The sequence below is a fragment of the Rhagoletis pomonella genome, unplaced genomic scaffold (genome assembly GCF_013731165.1).
Source record: "Rhagoletis pomonella isolate Grant_MI unplaced genomic scaffold, Rhpom_1.0 Rhpom_scaffold_00001, whole genome shotgun sequence".
In the NCBI taxonomy this organism is placed as follows: domain Eukaryota; kingdom Metazoa; phylum Arthropoda; class Insecta; order Diptera; family Tephritidae; genus Rhagoletis; species Rhagoletis pomonella.
Genome location: NW_023458555.1, coordinates 26,638,820 through 26,660,764, shown reverse-complemented (window position 1 = coordinate 26,660,764; position 21,945 = coordinate 26,638,820). Strand labels below are relative to the sequence as shown.

General features: G+C 33.8%; 1 protein-coding gene across 3 annotated transcripts in view; it reads left to right on the top strand.

Annotated features, from left to right (window-relative positions):
- LOC118741686 (mucin-19) overlaps window positions 1–21,945 on the top strand; it is a 246,228-nt gene that overhangs the window by 202,510 nt on the left and 21,773 nt on the right. For all 3 annotated transcript variants that reach the window (XM_036473676.1, XM_036473669.1, XM_036473663.1), the window contains exons 5-10: window positions 2,234–2,498; window positions 13,415–13,475; window positions 14,493–14,760; window positions 15,302–15,420; window positions 15,501–15,682; window positions 18,102–18,275. In XM_036473676.1, the coding sequence (XP_036329569.1) occupies window positions 2,234–2,498; window positions 13,415–13,475; window positions 14,493–14,760; window positions 15,302–15,420; window positions 15,501–15,682; window positions 18,102–18,275 (1,069 nt within the window). The remainder of the gene's footprint in view (window positions 1–2,233; window positions 2,499–13,414; window positions 13,476–14,492; window positions 14,761–15,301; window positions 15,421–15,500; window positions 15,683–18,101; window positions 18,276–21,945) is intronic.

Sequence of the window (21,945 nt, the reverse complement as noted above, 5' to 3'; positions counted from 1 at the left end):
TTTTTAAGCGATGCAATTAAGCAGATTTTCTCAGTAATTTTTAAAAGATATTCTTATAAATAAAATTAATAAGAATTTTCGCACACATAAGATCAATGAGGAATGTTTATTGAGATCTAACCGCAAAAACAACTTAAGTGACGTTTTTTAGGCTTTTTATATTTTGAAGAAATGCATATAGATGCTCAAAAAGAAAATCTTGAATAATGTCAACTTTCTCAAGAAAATTAAAAACGAAAATTTCATTTACGTTGTTTTGGCGGTTAGGCTTCGATATAGAACTTTCTTCGTTTGCTGTATGTTTTACCTTTTCATTTATACGAGGGAAATTTCAAAAGTCAATGACTTTACTTTAAAGCTGTTGAAAGCTGACAGCCTTGTGAATTTTTTGGACGATCAGAGAGTGAACGCTGTAAGCATTTCTACTGAGGGGGTAGATCATATTTTACATGAATATTTGGATATGAGAAAGCTAACATCGTGATGGCTACCGCCAAAAAATGAATGTGTGGCGATGTTTCAGCCTCAATCAGAATGAGTTTTTTTTTCACCATTTCGCAATATTTTATGAAACATAAATCCACCATAACACACCAGAGATCAAGGAGCAATCAAAAAGTGCACCAAAGAAGTCCAAATAGGTCTATCGGCCAATAAGGTCTTGGCGCCAGTTTTTTAGGATGCACGCGGTATCATTCGCAGCAATTATTTTAAAACTGGCAAACCGATCACTGACGGATATTATTCAGAGATCTCGGATAGATTCGAAACTGATTTGAAGCGTAATAAACCACATTTGGCCAAGAACGAAGTGATGTTCCATCACGACAGTGCAGTCCATTAATTGGGACACGAACTCCTACCCCAAACCACCATATTCACCAGATTTATGTAGCTTCTGGCGACTATTTTATGTTTCCAAACCGAGCTAAATGGCTGGGCGGTAAGCGATTCTTGTCGTCTGAAGAACGTATCACTGAAACAAGCGCTATTTTGAGGACTTCAAAGAACCCGTCATTGGGACGGAAGGGATAACGAGGGTTCCGTTTTGATGGAGAATGGCCTAGTTATCGAATGGAATACTAAGCTATTCCACATGCGTTACCGAACGTGAGACTTGAAAAAATGTTAGTTTTCCAATCGTTTTCGAATTGTTGACCAAGCCCAATGTTTACTGGGAAGTGATTTATGCCAAACATGTGTATGTATGAATGCGCAAGATTCAGTCCATTTCATACAATTTATAATCAAAAGTATGACATTTATTTCATGATTAAGTACTATGATTATACATACATACGAATCAGTTAATTACCAAAGGGAACAATTCAGCATTCCAGTCGTTTCTGTTCTGTGCCAACTGACGCAAATTTGGAAATGCTAAGTGAAGCCAAGTCCTTCTCCACTTTTTATTTCCTGGCACTCTTCCCCTGCAACCACCAGCGGTTACCAAGTTGATTACTTTCAGTTCTGGAGCGTCGGTGTCCATTCAAACGACATGACCAAACCAGCGACGCCGCTTTATATTAATTCACTGCACTATGTCTATGTCGGTGTTAAGCTCACACAGCAGATTTCCAACTTATTTGCTTTGGTAATTAACCGATTCATATATGAAAACTCTATTACATAACTATAGGACAGTTTTCAATGTGGATCAAATTTCGGAATTACTTTAACATTTTTTTTTTATGATTCATATACGAAAACTCTATTTACATATAGGACAGTTTTCAATGTGGATAAAATTTTGGAATTACTTTATCATTTGGCATGAATTTGAGTTGTAGCCACGAACTAAAATTGTTTATATGTAAAGTTATGTATCGCCTATTCAGTACTGGAGTATTATATGTAAATATGTATATTCAAAGGATTATTTATAACAAACAATTGTTTACTTAGTCATAAATAATGTATAGTTTACAAAAAATACTTGTATTTTGTCTTTCTCTTTTTTCTTTTTTCTCCAACAATTTTTCTCCCATTTACTTTGCTAATAAAATATTGCTACTCTTGCTGTCGTCGTCAACGTGATTGCATTGTGGAAAAATATAAATAATATATATGAAAATTTTTATACTTGCAAATTTCTTTATTTTAACTAATAATATAAATTTTGCTTTTCAATTTATTGCACTTAAATATTTCTTACTCTCGTTCTCGTTTTGGTGTTTATTCTATTTCTTCTTCTTCTTCTTGTATTTCTCTCCTCTGCTCTTCTCTTTTGCAGGCGGGTGAGTCAAATGGCCTATTCAAAAAGACCATCTCAAAATTGAGCACAGAATATCGTTTGCAATTCGTTTGGCCCAATGTCCGACGACAAAAGGGCATTGAGGCCGGCGATGCGGCGGATCACCCCAGAAAATCAATATCAATGGGGGCGCTCAAAGCTAGCCAACAACAACAGCAACAGCAGCAACAACTGCATCTAAGGCAACACCCACAGGCGGCAATGCCAACGGTTCATAAAAAACGTACAACAAATCAGAAAGAAGGTGCGACAATATTAAATTGTCGCTATTAAATATTAATCACTAATTAAAGAAACAAAAAAAAAAAATAATACTAATAATAATAATTAATTTAAATTTTAATTAAAAAGTAAAAATTTTTTCAATTCTCTTAAACTAATTTACTAACATCACTAAAAGCAATTAATTTACATTTGATAAATTGCATTAGTTGAATCGTGAAATTTATTTATGTTTTCATTGCGGTCATGGCAATTGATTGTTTGATTGTCAACAAATGGTTGATAGAATTTTTTTGGTAATTATAAAATTTGGCAGAGTGAAACAATAGCCAACATTACTGTGATGAAAGTGAAAAATGGCTGAGTCTAATTGCATAAGCTTTTGTTAGGAAACGCACGACGAAAAATTAGAGTTTTTCACAATTTCCTATCAAAATTTAGTTATTTTTGCTCATGGCATTAAATTTTCTTCGAAGCGATTAGTATTGTTAATTCTGCTAGTATTAAGGAGTAGGTATTTTAAATACCTAAACTACTCTTTGGCGGCCCAATTAAAGAAAATAAGTTGGGTTTTTTATCTTATAAAAAAGTTGTTATCGTACGAGTATGAAGTAATTTTGAGTTTTATCGCAGGAATGTGCATACTTCTGGTCAACGTTTTCTTTAAAATCAATAATCATCTTCCAGAAATACTTTTGAGTGAGTCAATGGGGTCTCCCCTTTTCGAAGGCAGCTGAAATTAAAACCCCAGAATTCCTCGAATTTTTGTTTCGAATGCATCTCTTCCCGCTAGAAAATACCAGCTCAACTTAATCGCCCAATTTTGATAACTTCGTATGCCTTTTGGACAACCTGTAGAAAAATTAACCTCGTGGAGGTGCCAGCGATGCCTTCAGGAGGGATATGTAGCAATATATCTAGCATGTGCAGTAAGATTTATTCCATACTTTCATGTCTCCCTTTGGCTTAAGAAATGTCATGCTGGAGCAAAGGTTGAGGTTTCAGGTGCTAAGTGTTATCAGCCGAAACTCGCGGCATGCGGGACATGTAACTAGATGATGCATGTCTTTAGGTGCTTATGCTATTCTTTTCGAGAATTTTGGTGATTAAAATTAGCGATATAGATTTTCGGAATTGCACTGCAGGAATTATGTGTGGCACGCGCTTATCATGCACTGCACTCTTCGAAACTTATCGTGAAGTAACGATGATGCAAACACCACTTTGTTAAGCAAAACGCAATCAACAACGCATACTAGGTAACGTTTGATTTTAGTGCTAAGGGATTGAGAAAATACAATATTCCCGCAATCAGGTATTACAAATTCAACTGTCGTAAGGGCTTATTTCACATCTGCGTTGTTAGTTCCAATATCCGCTGAAGTGACGGAAGTACATATACACTAATCCGTACTAAAAACAAATGATAGAATGCAGATGTATAAGGATAGGACCAGATAGGAGAAATTCCTGCGAAACCGCGGGTGGGCTAGTCTTTGATAATAGAATAAACCGCTCTTGAAAAACTATATAATGAGAGTATCAGCTTCCAATTAGCAGTGTCCTTATCTTCCAGACAAGAGGGTCATTTGTTGTCATCCAATAAACGTAACTCACGCAGGGTTTTAACAAGCCTTTACTGGCAGAATAAAATACCGACAAGTAACAGTAACACATTTCGAAGATATTTTGTCGGTGACCTAAGAATGCCTTCAACCAAAACCGGGTAGATACCGACACCGGGCTTTTATATGCGATTTCTGCCTAGCAAGTTCAGCAGCCAGCAATGGTAACTTTGTTCCTATTTATATTAAATATATTCATCAACAACAGCAGAGTATACAATAAGCTTGAAAACAGCCTTCAGTTCAGTTCTAACTATTCTCTCTGATAGGGTTAATATCTCCCTTGAAAGACAATAGCGTACCCCATTATGGATAAGAAAAATCTAAAGTTGTCCTGTAAAAAAAAACATCCTTTCTCCAGAGCAAAGATTTGATTTAGGTTCATTGGTCCTGGTTTCTATTTCACAAGTCACTTGGCCCTGTCATCAGTTAGATATCCATAACCTCTAAGCTCCTATTGAACAATACTTTCTTTCTGACAAAACCCTGAAGTCTACAGTAACCCCTTACTACATAACCTTATGAGAATGTTTCATCGTGGCACCCTTGAGTGCAGGTAGAGACAAAACTTCAAATGCCCTTCTCCCAGTGAAGAGAACCGCATTAATTTTTAGGCGACTAACTGGCAGAGGTTAATTTCATGTTGCACAATACAACATTGTCGCCAATAGCTAGTTTGGTGATCGATTCGGTATTTCCGCAGAATACCCTACAAGACTCCGTTTTCTATTCTGTAACCTAACACTCATACTTCTTAATATGATATCAAAGCCGTTCGCTAGTATGGGTATCGGGGCGCAGGAAGTGGGCAGATGAACGAACTTTCAAGAGCCCGCATATATGTTTATCGGCAGGTAGACACGTACAATTTGGGGTCACCCACGCCTTAAGGAGCTGAGTTCTGAATAAATGATTTTTAAGTGATCTAGCTTCAATTGGATCCATGTGATATCACAATGGCCCCTTCAAAGTGCCTCGGTTTGTTGTCTTTTAAAGATCGGCGGCCACTTCTATCTAACTTAAACCTACAGCGGCGAGGTTAATAATTTACGTTTTTAGCGAGTATCAATATGTGATACCATTTAAGAATTTCGCAAATAAAATTTCATTTTCGAAACTTTGGACGAATTTTAGCTAAAGGAATTTTCGGTTTTTAGCGGTAATATGTTTACTATCTCCACAGTTATGGAAGATCGAGGCTTGAGGTTTAAGACTAAATAAGAAATGAAAAAGCTCTACCATGAAGGGATACAATTAAGCTTTTATGGACATTCACTTTCATCACAGAATTAAAATGAAAAAATTTCGTAAAATCCAAGTTTGAAAACTTAGGAATAAAAAAAATTACAAGTAGTGATTGTTGCGAATAATAGTTTCTCTTAATGTTTTCTTTTTTTAGCGAAAAACGTTTATGAATTGTTTTGGAAGTTTACAATCGGCTCTTAAAGCCAAATGGTGTTTAATATTCGCGCTAGTAGTTTTACTTTGGAAAGTACTATTTTGAATTATTTTCAAGTTTTTTATGTACACGTCGTCGTAAATCTGTTGCTCAAAAACGAAATTCGTCTTAAAATATGCTGGTATTTTCGAAATTTGGCGCAAATAACAAAGTGTGCTTATTGCAGGATTTCATTTGAGGTGTCTAAAAGTATGCCAAAAATAAATTGCAAAATTTTGTAAGACCCGGCTACCACGCCAATGCAAAATTTAACGCATGACTACTGCGCCTAAAATAATGCAATGTTATTGTTACGTACAACAACGAAACAATTTTTTTATTCATAGGCAAATTTTTAGGCGCAGCAGCTCAGGTCATGCGATGAGTTTCATTACTGGCGCAGGCATAGGTTCGTTAAAAATCTTTCAAAAATGTTTGCGTACTTTTAGGCAAAGGATGAAAATTTGCACATTTTGTTAGCAAAATACTAGTGCTACAAAAGAAAAAACCAAAATATGTAGTTTCTAATTAAGTTAAGATAAACTACACGCCGAGAAAAAAGTTTTTTAAATCAGTAAAAGCGTTTGTTTTGATAGATTTTCCAAATTTATTTAGTATTCTCCACAACAAACAGCACTCTAATTAGTAAATTACTAATAGCTAACAACATTTTCAAAAAATCGTAAAACGAATTACATGATTTTTCTAACATTTTTAACTGGTTGTGTAGTTATACTCATACGTACGTATATAGCAACTAATAGCAATACTAAGTAAACCGTATTTTAAATTTTTGATTTTTTCTAATATTTTTCCTTTAGATATGTAAACTTAATTTTTGCTTTAAAATTTATGTTGCCAATTTCTTTAACAGAAATCTATAAAACCAAAAATACTGAAAAATATTGAAAATTTTATTAAAAAAAATTCTCTACTACAAAGTTTCCTTTTTTATATAGAACGAAATTAAGGTGAATGCAAACTCATGCATTTACTATGAATATGCTTTTTCAAAAGTAATAGCTAAAACAAAAATTTTTGACAAAAAGTAAGTTGAAAGTTAACAAAAAAAAAAAACGAAAAGAATGACGTAAGTGTTGAAGTGTTTATAATACTGAAAATATTCTCTCTTTATTTTTATTTACACATAAAGAAGTTGAATTCAGTGGACAGTAAAGGAAATGGTATGAGAGAATTTAGTAATTTAGTTTATGGCATAAAAATTGATGAAACCAACAGATAAATAACTCAACAAATTATTTTTTTAATGATACAAGTATTTTTGAAATTTTTAAAATTTCCTCCTCTCTCCATCTCCTTTACTGCTCCACAATCTGTTATGTTTTATTTGTAATATCGTTTTTTTTTTAATGTAGCAGAAATATAGTGTGAGCATGCGAATACATAAATACATATAATATAAAAGAAAAGTTATTGATTTAATAGAAATGAAATTCTCCTTAGTGAACTGTTATTTGAAACGTTTAAGGGTTTTTTTGTTTAATTTACAATATTAGTTTTTGTATTAGTGAGGAAAGGCATGAAGACTGACATCCATCATGAGTTTAAGTTTTTGCCATTTGTGTATTTCGAAATTATTTAAATTTAGTTAGGTGAGACATTTTCATACAAAACTATATCTATATATTTAGTTAGCATAGGTTAAAGAAGTTAGAAGCAGCTATAAATGCAAGTACCTTAATTGATTACATATATTTAGACAGTAGATATAATTGCGTAAAACTCTGCCTAAATACTGTCATACAATTTGGAGTAACCGTTATCCAAAATTAACACTTTCCTTGACGGTTCTATGTGCCTATACGTTTGCGAATGACGTCAGCGTGTCGCGGCATCCATATCGGCCTATAACTCAGCTACGACTATTCTACACCCCACCACACATCCTGAGAAAATGCTCTGCGATGATTATGTCTTTATGGTAGCACGATTGTTTTCGATTTATACGGTTATCAGCGATTATTAAAAACACTTGCTTTTAGACCGATTCCAAAAAAATTGTCAGAATATGTTTATATTTTTTTATTTCTTTTTTATGTGCGTTACCGTAAAACCACTACCGTTTGACCACTATCAGAAAACTTTAGTTTGAAAATATTTTATTAGTGTTGAACCTATTCGAAAATAATATAATTTTACTATCTACATACATTTATTAAGTGTGGTCCATACAGTTTTTTTATTGTAATATTGTGTCGTTTTGATCTGCCGAATCTGGCGATCGTATTGTCAGTCGTCTTGGCGATGTAAATTCGCCACCTCGAAGCTACGGTTTAACGCCGTTAGCCTTTTTTTGTGGAGTGCCGTGAAGGAACCACATTATGAAAAAAGTTCTTGAACGATGCAGGCCCTTAAGGCAAATATCAAGCCATTAGTGAGATAAAGCCAGAAACCGTCCACAAAGTCTTCAAAAACTGAGTCAACAGTATGTGCTACTGCTCATTTGTTTGAATAAACAATTTTTTGTGGAAGTCATCAGATCTGGAGCTATATTTAGAATTTAATTAATTTTAATTTATAAAGGTTGTTGATTGGGGTTTTCATCTGTTCAAAAAGTTAAAATCAATTTTTTGGAGTTGTAACGTCATGCGGGTTCGATAGCAACGGTAAAATATTCAAAATCTGGCCTCTGTGTGACATGATGATTAAGAGTTTTTGTCAAAAACGTCAGGTAGTTTCTGAAGTAATTTTCCAGAACTGTATATATATTTATTTATTTCTTTACGAGATTTCGATTATATTTTGCTACTAAGACTGGGTGATAGCAAGTTCCGAAGATTATTACTAATTCTTTGACATATATTGTGGAAAAATCATTGGATTATTTTGGATATAGAGTAGTCAAATCGCTGTTACAAAAAATGTGAGGTATTTATATTCGTAGCAAGCAATGGTGGTGGGTTACGAGTATCCACGTACATAAACAGTGTTTTCCGTCATGGGGTTATAATATGGCAATGTACAGGATATGAAAAAACGTTATGCCTTCTCAAATAATTATTTAAAAATTAACACGCATAAGTGCCCGCTGTATTAAAAAAAAGTACACTCCCAAAAGTTTACTTTTAAGCTTTTTTCGTTTATTTTAATTCCTAAGTTTGTTTAAAATGGGTTTTATGATCACAGAAATACATTACATATAATAAAATTTCAACCGCTTTTGTTTGGGCGTAAATGGGTTAAGGTAGTCCGACTTACAAGAGGTATGTTTGTTTTGCATTTCTGCTTCAGCATGATTGTTTGAGTGCACATTTCAAAATTATAATTATTTGCGGTCCCTGTTTAAACTTGTCGTTTAAATTTATAGCTTTGCATTAATATAATTTATACGGACATTTTGGTCACTAAAAGAATTGGCGTTAAACAAACATACTTAGGTTTAAAGGTATTTAGAATAAATCTATTTATTTGCGCGTAAATAGCTTTGCTAAAATTATGACAGTATGACAGTGTTTATGGCAGAGTTTCAATCAGTTTTAATTTTTTTCCGGCATAATCTCTGTGAAAAATTATATAAAAGATAGAGGAAAAATAGTCCTTGACTTCTTATTAGGCCCGTTAAATTCGCAAACTTATAGACGTAGATATCTGGATACTACGCTATTATGAATAGCTCAGATCAGCTTTAGTTAGTATACTCAGATGACAGACAATTTTAAAGTTTAAAAAGTATATTTAAAAAAATATTAATTTTCAATTCTTTAACTTAGCTTTCTGATTTTGCGTGAAATTGAGCTTTGAAATTCCAAATTTCTGCCGCTTTCGCTGAAAACTACTATACACTTAGCCAACAAAATGCTGCTTACTTCCTTTTTTTTATATTTTTTCAAAAGCATTTTTAAGCAAAACGCAATAAATAGTGAAAAAATCTCTCCCGCTTGAGTGAAAAAGAATGATTGCTAATTTGGTGAATTCTTTGGCAACAAAAGCTTTCGCATTTATGTACTTATATTTTCGTCATTTTGGGATTGTTTTTACTTCTTTCCTTTTTGTTTTATTATTTCTTTTTCTCCTCAAAAGACACTTGCTACATTTACTACATTAATTTATTCGTGTAATTCAATTCAACCTAATTTGTTCGATGAAATTTCGTTCTATATTAATGACATTCATGCGCTGCATTTACAGAAAAAAAAATACTATCTCATAAAAAAACAAGCAATCAACTACAGTACACCGGCATACAAACACACATTTACTACTAACCAACATTACTAACATTCGCATAGTTATACTAACAGACATTTGTACGTGTATTCACATACATACATATTTACGAAAAATGGTTTTTTTTTTGCTTCTTTTTCTTTTGTGTTGCCAGTTCCAATTACCTATACAACTGTCCAACCAATTAATTATTCCACTAATGAAGAGTGCACACCTAAGCGCTTTTGAAGAGATCCTTGAACCCTTCACACGTTCGCAACGGCTGCTGCACTGGCCCCAAATGAATATATTACAGTATTTGGTCTAGTTTTGTTTATTGCATTCATTCCTGTTTCGTTTTCACGCCGCAAAAATTTCATTTCAACGCTGCCTTTTCCTCCAATATTTAAGTTTGAATTTAATTTACTTTGTTTTGGTATTCGAATTTTTGTTGCTTTGCTCGCTTTATTTACATCACATAAAGTTTTACGAGGAAAATATTTCGCTTAGCACAAATGAGATACTAGAAATATTGATGTTGTTCTGCTTCTTGGCTTATTTGATCCAATAACTGCTTGTCTGAATCTATGTAGTATTAGTATAAAGATAAGCAAGTGCATTTATAGTTAAGAGTAGATTCCTGGACACCATTTAGGATCGGATCTAAAGTTACCTTAGTTAGTTAGTTTGTGTGGGTATAACAGAACAAGAGACACTACTCTCTGAAATATCGACTAATGAAACCTAAAATGGCCCTGATAGGCAAATTATTTATAACAAAGGGGTCGAACATTGTTAACAATCCATATGTTAACAATGTTAACATAGTTAACCATCCTTCTCGTGCCAACTCGTCGGCGAACTCATTTCCTTCGTTTCCGCAATGGCCTGATATCCAGCAGAGTGTTGCCGTGTTTTTAGCTGTCAAAATTTTTAGCGTGTCAAAGCAGCCTCTAACTACCTTGGATTTTATCGTCCTGGTCAGGGGGCTTATATTGTTCAAGAGGAGTTAATGATAAGTTAAGTGATCTCACGCTAAAATTAATTTCTTGGCTATATGAAACCGTAGTTCAGCCTACTGTATTCTATGGGTTTCTCGCCTAGGGTGATTCGCTACAGCAATACTTCTTAGGCAGCTAAAACGAATATAAGGCGCTGCCTTCATTTGTGCTAGCAGTATATTGCGGACCACTACTACTCTGACGCTGAACGACATTTTGAGCATAATCCCTCTTAACTTAAATAGTAGGCCCAACTGATCCAAAATGGACAACAATTATTCGTAGGAAAGCCTTACATCAGCTGAAAGCTGAAGGATTTTAAATAATAAAAGTGGCTGTCATTAAAGAAGAAGTAGAATAGCTGTTACAAAAGCATCTACTCTCTTAGGGTTTTACGTAGGAGTTGGGAGCGCCACTGACCTACTTCGGTTCACTTTTAAGCAAATGGGCGCCATGTCAGCTCAGCGAACGTTGAACAAAAAAGCTGATGTGCCAAATTGCCAGGTCATTTTGTCACAGCATGAATAGGCGGCGGTCAAAGTTAACTCGTAGTATAAATACTGTTCCCGCTTTTGGTGGGGTTCTGACAGATCACTGTCCATTCGACATTCCCGCGGTAAGACTAAAACTGACATCTGATCCTCACTGCCACAGTGATGAGGTGGAATATTTTTAATAATTTCTAATAGGCTTAAAAGATTTTGCGAGCCTAAGGAACTCTCGGGAATTGATATATATAAGAGAAGAGCATAAGTTTCCAAATGGCAAGTATCTGGCTCGCAGCGTTTCATCGATTGAGTAGTGTTTACCGTTCAAGTCACGCAGCACCACAATGTTAAAACGTGCTCCCAACTGGGATGTCGCTTCTTTTGTGAAAAGTGAGAACATCATTAACTATTCAAGGCACATTTAATTTTTTCAATACAATTTGGTTTGAAGTGGCTGATCACAAGCACATTTCAAAACCCATTGATTGACGGGTTTTTAAGTTACTTGTTTATATAACAAGCCTCGTGCTGCAATACAAACGATCCCGTTCAGCTAAAACTATTGATGAACAGCCGGTTCTTACTTCAGGGAATCTTAAAATCAAAAATTTAAGAGTGAACCCACCAAATTAGCCGTGTCGTACGACTCCCATACTTGTGAATTAACGAATCTCGCATATGGGCTGCTCACACTGCTAAATGTGCCACGAACGAGGATAAAAGAGTCGATTTTTATATACTCCCAGCGGCGCTTTGCTAGATGGGGTCCGTCCACAATATGCCGCCACGCCGCTGACAAATTAAAAATTGTAATGCGCTTTGTACTCAGGCAGCCTGCTTACAATGTACATTACAATTTAGAAACGAGTACGGATGTGTAATGAACGCCCGAAGATTATTCGGTCACATCATACTTTCCGTTTATAAACAAAACCAGTATGTAAAGGATGCTAACCACAAAGCGACCATCCCTACAGAAAATTAATCTGAATTGTAATCGATTCGATCGAAAAAAATAAAATAAAAAAACCTGAAATGCGAACGGAATAAGACTCAAATTTTAGCATTTGATATAGCAATGATCCTCCATGAATCTCACCCCTCTCGGACAATAGTAAGAGGTCGCGCGAGTTTTCCATAGGAATCACACGTAAGAAAATAGGTTTGTTCCACGCGCTTTCTGTAATTAGAGCGTAAAAATAAGTTACTCTCTCACAAGTGTCAAATATGTGTAAATCCGTGCCGTCAGTGCCCAGAGCGGAGGAACGCAAAAACCACTTTTCGTGCCCGGAATCAACAAATCAGTTCTAATCATTTTATGTGTATTTATCTTATATAGCTAATAACATTAGCAAACACATACGATTCTGAACCTTTAGTGCTGTTTTCTTTTTATGTATTTTACAAAATCGGATGTAAATAAACAACGGCTGTTATTTCAAACTGGCTTCTTGCACGCGGAAAAAAAGTCCGGGCTGTTTCAGGTACGAAGAAGAAGACATTTACGATCGAAAAGTGGAGGGCATTCGCTCTTTGTTACTCATTTTTCTCGTGTGGCTCGTGTGGAACACACCTAATGAGTTCTTTCTTTTCGAGGTAAAAAAAAATTTCTAGGATCAATGAAAACGCTTGAAACTATAAGAATACCACTTAAAAATCTGATTAAAGTAGTAGATTGTTGATACTCCAAATAATGCACCGCTCGCTTGATAGTTCCGAGAATTCTGCCGGAGCTACATATATTAAGGGCAAAAGCCGTAGGGCATGCAGAGACACATATATTTACTTTGCTAAATTTTTGTACAAAAAAATGTATGCCGGTCACCTCTTCCAGTGAGTTAATTACATATAGGCTAAGGAATAAAAAAATATTTTTCAGTATTTTAATTACTCATACATAATATGTGCTAAGCGAGATAATTTTCTGCGAACGAAAAAAACCTTTATTTTCACCTAAATACATCACATTCAAATGAATTTACTTATTTAGACTTCTATACCCTTATTAATTTTTTTGTAGTAATTTATTGATAATAAAAAAAACATTAAAAATTAATTCTAGCGAATTATAACTTTAATATTTTTTTTTGTACTTTTTCTGCTACATAGTACCTACTTACTACATTACGAAACCAAACCACACTAAAAAATATTGTTGATAAATGAAAATGTCTTTGAAATGAAATGGAGCAAAAATAAAATTTTTTATGTGCTTTCAGCTACACTACATGAGTTGGAGCCGCTGGTTAGCGATGCCGAAGAAAGCAAACCACATGAAAAGTATGCAAAAATTATTTCATATTTTCAAACACAGTTTTTCTTGTTCTTCACGTTCATTTTATTTTTTTTAGTTTACCCTATTTTTGGCACATTTCAAATTTTCTTTATTCTTCGAACTCATGCACTCACTTACATATGTACTTTCATAGAGTTGCATTGCAAATTGAATTTTTTCTATGTTCCATATAGTTTTTTGAGTTCAAATTCCTCACTTAGCGACAGCAAGGGATGTGTTGAGGACAAAAAAGAAAACATGAAAGTAGCAAAAAAATGCAATTTTATCCAACATCCGCTGCTCAATCATACCTCAGTTGGTACCTCAGCCCCATATCCTTCCACACCTTTACTATCATCTAACTACGTTTGCCTGTATGTAGCACCTTTACCATCACCATCATCGCCTTGATCATCATTCATTCCATTGCCTTTTTCTCTATCCAATCCTACAGTGCTCTTGGTAACATATGAAATTTTAAAATAATTTTTCTCTTTGTGTACTTCTTTTCGAATTTGTCATTTCCGCTGCTCGTTGTGCGATTACCGCCGCTTCGTACATACACTCACACATACACACACGCGCACACATATTTATGTACATCGATCGAATAACTCGTACACCTTTAAATATGCAAACTGCCAACACAAAATTTAAACAACAACAACAACAACAAAAACTAACTCAAACAACAATACAACCTTAACCGCGTATTGCATGGTGGACTTGACTTGCAATTCACAATTTGCACATTGCTTTCAAATAAATGCTCAACGAAATTGAAAAAAAAAATAAAATAAAAAAAAAATCTGAAAATATAAAAACTCGGCGCACCCTTCTGTTTTATGCGACCTAAAAATCATCATCACCACCAACCACCACCGAATTGGAAATGACAAATGGCAATTGCAAAAAATTGTGGCATGCTTGATTGCACCTGATCAACAAACGGCACAAATTATTTAAAATTAAAACTAAAAAAAAAAAATTATGTTATTGAAATAATAAAACAAAATGTGCAGACAAGTGACCATTGTGGAGAAGGTCGAACGAAAAACGACTATACGGCCATTCTCGCAAGCATTCGATCAGGAACGCGCCAATCACTTTATCACCAAGAAGGAGAATTTCGGCTTCGAAGAGGTCAAGGGCAAGGGCGATGGTGTGGACAATAAGCAACAGGAGCAGGAGGTGCTGTTAAATGGCACTGCACCGCCACGTTCGCAACCGAATCTGGATTTGTGGTTCAAGGAAGTCGTTGAGCTGCGAAAGAAAGCGGGCGAATACAAAGTGAGTCAAAAATTGAATGCATGATAAGAGTAATACAGCAATTTAAACCAGTAAAGGTAAAACAAAAGCTTAAATATCTATTTAAAGAAAATCAAAAAAAGTGGGTTAAAAAGTTACTTAAAAAAGTCTTAAAATTTAAGCTCCTCTGGAAAAGTTGATTTCGTGAGTAGGAAATTAGCTATAGCCGAGAGGCAGAAGAGAAGTCGCTTAAACGAGAGAAGTTTGTAAAGTAGGAGACTTTTTGGATACAAGTTATTTTTCTGAGCAAGAAAGCCAAGCCATATACAGGTTGCGTCAAGTATTTGATTACCGCCTTTTGAACTTGACTCGTATATTTCTTAGAAAAATCTGGCTTAGACAGTTGAAAGTGTTTTGTAAGACAACTTAGAGGCAGTAGGCAACATAGATTGAAAGATTTTGTTTATTCTGACATGGAAGTCTTACAAAAAAACTACCTTGACAAATTGGTAAAAATTGTTTTGCAAACTTTGAGTTACAATTACATAGCCTAACTACTATTATGTATTTTTTATCTTTTCAGTGCCGTGGTTGGGGTAGAGAAATCGATCCAGAACTATACAAAAAGCAGAAGGATCTTTGGGAACAGGTTTCCAAGCGCAGTTCGCTGTCCGCCTTATCGTTAGCATCTTCCGTGCATAGGTGATATTTCTTGACTTGCTATTAAAAAAAAAAAAACATCTATATGCATAATTACTCTTCAACCTCTATAATTATTGCAGACCTATTACTAAAGAAGAAAAGGAACAGGAGAATAATAAAAAATCCATACCAATAAGTAAAGCCACACAAAAATCCCGAGTTCCTGGCCATGCCCATATGATTGATAATAAAGATGAGATTTCCGCACTGCCAGCTCGTTTTAGCAATATACGCCATCATTTGGAACGCACCACTGGTCCTGGTATAGAATTTATAACTCATATGCATTTTCATTATCATACAATGGTATACCACATACACACACAGATACTAAACTACATATACCGAGATACATATACTAATGCTATACAAATAAAGAGCAATAAGGGCTATTCTGTTGCCAAAATTTTACTTTGGAGGTAAATAATTTTTTGCTATGTACTTAGATTTAAATAATTTAAACAAGATATGATAGATAAGAAAATCAATTCTTTTTTACTTATGGTGTGAAATGTTAAGTTTCGAAAAAGCGTTTTAATTATGCTCAAATTATTTTACACTCGTGAATTGAATTTTTATCAATGTAATAGAAAATTGTGAATTAATTGAATCCGCATTCCCCCATAAATTCTATATTTTAATTGCACTTAGTCAACCTTGCGAATTCAACATTTCAAAGTCCCACACCTGTACAGCAGTCCGAGCATAAGGTAATCCACTCACTCTCGCGGAGTCTGAAACTGCCAAGACACTGCCAGTTAAGCTATCATATTTGTAAAATTGGACTTTCTGTGGATAGAAACTTCTAATTTTATGGTCTTATGCAGAAATTTAAAGACTATATAGACGTTACGTTATTGCCACGTAGCTGGCAACGAGATTGCATAAACCTATTAAATACCAACTTTTCTGCATTAATCAATGCCTTGATTAAAATGTTTTATGAAGTTTGTAAATTAAAATGCTTTCTGATTTTGGCGATAAATCTTGTTCCCGATCAACCTTAAATACAGAAAATATGAGTTTGGGGGGAAATGGAAAACTTAGATTTTTCTAAGTAGCAATTCGAACAACAGGTATTAAAAACTCTATAATCTGACTTTGCAGCGACAATTTAAGTCCATTGAGTCTCAGAATACCCCAAGAACCCCAAGATAATGTTGGAAAACGCATCAGTTTTCTTCATATAGTAGATATATCGATCGATTCTTAAGAGACAGAGTAGCACATATCGCAATCTGCTCCTGCTCTGAGATCCAGTTCTGGTCACCCATTTGACTAGACATTTCGGTGTGGAATTTTGACCTGAAATTTCCTTTCAAAGCAAATTTCTTTTGGCATAGTGTCGGAGAACTTGCAGATTCCTAGAGCTGGTTTTTTTGCTCAAAATAACTTTGCGTTGTGTGTGGGTTTTAAGAGTACTTTCATAATTTTGCATTTTCGTGAAACTTCCGCTGCTTGGAAAAAATATGAAGTGTGGCCAAACCTAGGAGTAGAGCCATCATTTGGAGTTTGTTGGAGTTTTTGAGAGAGAACCAATATACCTTCTTGTAAACGGTACCAGAACAGTCTTTTGCGAGTTCATGTGGAGGCCCTTATTGGCACACCAGTTTGATATCAACCAACAGCGGCTTAACCACTTTTCCACGACGAGAGATCAGAGTAGGGGAGAAAGAACACGTCCCAGTGGGAACCCTCTTATGGCTCCGATGTTCACGGAGCTGTAGCCTAGGGACGATGTGATATCACGCTCACTTAGTATGGTGGCGATCTTCGACAGGGATCTAAATTCTAGTAAAAAAACGTCTAGATTTAAAGTGGCTAAGAATTCAGTTTGATTTTCGTCAATTATTTTTTTTTTTTGACGATGTTCTGTTCTGCGATACCAAAAAATTTTCGAACATAGTAACTTTGTGTGGAAAAAAATAAGGTAGACACATAAAATTACCACTTTATTATAAGATGTTTCTAAAAATAAAATAAAAAAATTGTTGTAAAATTTTCTCGAAATTTAAAATTTGTGTACACTTGAAAGTTACTTCAAATTACCCAGGTCCTTTTTCATAAGTTAAAGTTTTAAACATATACAAATAAGTATAAATCGAATAAAGAAGGCAAAGTATCAGTACACTTACTAAATATTTTCTTTTATACTCGAAGATAAATGATGACACGAAATCTTGTGCACTACTTTCAGTCAATAAAAACTTAAGCAGTTCACCCGTTAAACATCACATAATTTTTCGGCGCCTATCTTTCTATATTCTATTTAAACTCGTCCATTTGCTCCATTTTCAATCAAGGTTGTTTTTATTTAGCAATTATTTTTCACAGTGTATCTAAAACAAAATTTTTTTAAACGTAATTCGAAGTAAATAATTGCGTCAAGATATTCAGCTAAATATCACTTTATGGCTTTAATTTCCCCTAAATCGATTTCCTTCTTAACTCTTTGCTAAAGCTTCTCTTAGCTCCACAATTTTTTTCTTTTTATCAATCATTTTCACCCCATTCCAATCCACTCCACACCATTCCGTTTCATTTTGTTAGTGTTCAAACGAAATTGTAACATGCAATGCATTACCATTTCGATTTACAACGAAAGCTCTTCAAATGGCAGCAGGATAGTCTCATCTTGTGAAATTCCCTACTCACACCCCATTACTTTCTACTTATTACAGATGTTGAGGAAGGTGCACTCTTGCCATCGCCTACACGCGAGAAATTGATGCCGGCTATCACCAAACGTGAGTCAGAATCACAACGTGGCAGCCCAAAGAAAACAGCTGCCTCTCGCCATGGTTCACCACAGAAGGGTAGTCCACAAAAAGGCAGCCCCAAGAAGGTGATCAAAAGTAAGTACGAAAATGTTGTTTATTTGATTTTTTTTTGCTACAAAGAAACACTACCGCAAAAAGGCACACTGCACAGTGTGTGTGTGTGTGTGTATGTGTGTGCTGTTGAAACACTTCCTCCTTTACATATAAAATCGAGCAAACCTATTAAAAAATCAAATGTGAAATTCAAATTATGAAAGTGAGAGTACCAAAATGAAAGTCCAAAAAATAAACCACAAATTGCAAAACACGCACTGGAATTTGTTGAAAATTAGTTCACAACATTCCCGAAAACACGAAAACCAAACACCGTGTAACTTTTACAATTCTTGATTTTAACGTGGGCCAGAAGTATAAACTATCCAAAATTTAGTTATTATCTATTTGAATTTTAATTATTATTTTTTTCTTTTTATTTTTGCACATGTGATAAAAAAATGTGAGCAACAAAATTTCGATAGTAAAAAATGTTATACGAATTGAGTTACTAAACTGATTGAAAAGCGTGCTGTTAAATTTTATTGAAATAATTGTTTTTCCCTTTTTATTTTAGTTTGCACTTCTATTTGTTAAACCTATATTGCAATATTTGCAGTTTTTTTTGCGCAGAATTTATATACTTCGATTTGTTTGAATATGTTTTTATGATATATCAAAAAGAGTTTGCAATGCCGAAAATATTTATGAAAAAAAAATAAAAAAAAAATATATACGCAATATTTATCTACACTTTTGCTGTGCTTGCTTTTTTTCTTTGAAATGCACCACATTACCTACATACTATGTTAAAAAAAAAACTTTTATGCAAGACTATTTATAAATTCTTCTACACACCTACACAAGTAGCTTATAACTGCATTTAAGTAGTGGAACTATTTATGCCGAATATGAACAAGCGTTAAGTGTTCAAAGGAGCTTTTTGAACAAAAAGCGTATTCGATTATTTTAGAGTTTTTTTCAGGCATAGCATAGGAGATAATTTAAATCAATTACAATATACACATAGCACGAGCCAATACGCTATTGAGCTCAAGATATAGAATATAAAGTTTATATATATACATACGTATGTATATTGTGATATTTATTCTTATTAAGAAATAATAATTCATATTCACCCATTCAAACATCTTACATAATTTGCTTTTTTATCTGGCTTCATTGACTGATTAAAATCAAACGAAATTTATTTTAAAACTGATGCTGAAATATTTTTACTTCAATATTTAGTATACAATTAATTATTTTTTTTTTATTCATATATGTATGTATGTTAGTAATAAAGGGTTTAGAAGGTAAAGAGAATTCGCTCCAGCGTTTAAAATGTATACGCCTATGTGTACCCATGACTGTTCTTTTAAGTCTGGTATTAGCAAAAATATTTGAAATTCTTTTGCTAAACGCTTTCAGTAAAGATATACATAATTAATTTTACTATCTTAACTAACTTAAAGCCAATCGCCATAAAATAACAAAAACCATATCGAGCAAGGCACATGAAACAGGAATTAGCAATAGAGGAAAAACCAGATTTACCTGTATTTGTTGTTGCCATTCACATTTATGAATAACTTAGGTTATAGATTGAACTTTAATTTCATCCAATTACGACTTTTTTTATAGCAATTTCAGGAATAGTTAGTGACTATTTCAGGATCATGCTGTGTCTAGTTCTGAAAGAGTCGTGTGCACTTGTACCGGAATGATCTTGAGCAGGTCCCGAAATTATCCCAAACTGGTTCGATGATGATCGCGAAGAAGTCCCAAAATCGTTATGAAATAGTCCCAAAATGTGCCCAAACTAGTCGTGAACTAACCCAGAAATTTTGATTTGTACACGCAAGAAGCAATTATAGATTTTTTTCGTGAATTTTATCCATACTAAGTGCTAAGATGTTTACATATCAGAAAGTGAGATTAAAAACAATTAAAAATTGGTGCGATTCTCTTTCTTGGCACATATGTATATTCGTTTGTGTCGGAAGTATGGATGTATCCTTTGCAATGACCAGAAATCAATGTTTGGGCTGCTGAGTTAAGCGAACGTGCCAAAAGTTCGTTCTTCTTCCTTTTATAAAAAAATATTTGACATGCAAACACATTTGGAAATTTAGAATTTTTGTAAAAATAAATAACAATTCTTAATATTTTAGAAACCTAATATGTGATTTAAAAAAAATAATAATAAAATAAGCTTCTCTACTGCTACCACCTGTTCAATATGTCTTCATACCGGATATTCGTTCTAAAATTAAAAACAAAACAAATTCTAGTTGTCTAGCTATGTCATGATCTTTTTAGCAGACCGTTGTACTTCATATTTATATGGCACTTTTGATTTTCGACTTTAGAAAAAAAAAGTTGTACCTACGCTCAATCATCTAACCGATCTCACTTTATTCTTTGAAACTTGAAACAGAAGTTAAAAAAGGAAACTCAGTTTTCAAGCTCGGTGATACAACAAAACAAAAAATTAATAATAGTAAACTAGATAAATAACAAAAAGCACAGGTGGATGGTGTTTTATGCTAGAAAATGATTGTCCTTGTATAATGTGTTATTAAGGCGAAAGTTTTCAAAAGGTAAAAATTGCAAGGCGTTTTCCTGCGAAGACAACACCACAAGAAAACAAATAAATTACAGAGATTCAGGGGCCGAAAATAACAATTATTTTTTTAACAGTTAAAAATATCCAAATATTTTTTAAGGCCGAAACAAAAGTCCTCTCCTAATAATAAACAAACCGGTAATCCATCTTAAAAAAAATGCTATGAAATGAAAGAGAACTAAAATAGCTTTAAAACTGAAATGTCTAAACGAGCAAAGACACCTATTGAAAAATATTTCAATAAAAATGATATTTAATTACCATTAAACAAACCTTAGGCCAGGTATATGAATTTATTTTGTATTAAATTATAAAAAAAAAATATAAATAGATGTGGTAACTTCGTTCGTTACCGCTCAATAACAATATTCAAATAAATGTTAAGGTTAGGTACTAGCGTACCCGGCGGTCTTTGTCTCGCCCAAAATAAACTTTTTGTTGGAACATTTGGGTACAACACTTTTCACTTAATGACTTCTAGTGGCACATTTATCTGCTATGATTATGGTTTTGTGGTCATCAGAAGGTATATTTTCCATTAGTATTAGAGAACTGAAAAATTTTCGTTACAAAAGTTATGGAAAATAAATTTTTCAGGAATTTTTTTAACGGATTTTTTTTTTTTACTTTCCTGGGGAAGCCACAAACACCACAAAAAGACAGCTCACATAGGACAGTCCATTTACAGCTATGCTCGGTATAGAGATTTAGATTTTTAAATAGTTGCGTTATTTTACTCGATATATATTTAAGTCCCAAAAATTTTGAGCGTGTGTTAACCCTATTAAAAAGTTTTAAGTTTTGCGTCAAGCGGTGAAGCTTTCCTTCAAAATGGCGTTTCAAGCATTCAAGTTAATGCAGCATTATGGAAGATGTGCTGGTTTATTTACCGGATACAGTGCTTTCAGCTCTTTAAAACACCTTTTTTTTAACAAATAAACAAATTTGTCATTTGGTAACAGAAAAATACCTTTAAGAATTAAGTATATAGATGGATGTTTTTCTTTAAAGTCACAATGTAATTGAGGTTACGCCTTTTTTTGATTAGAGAGAATCAACATAAAAAATAGAAAAAAAATA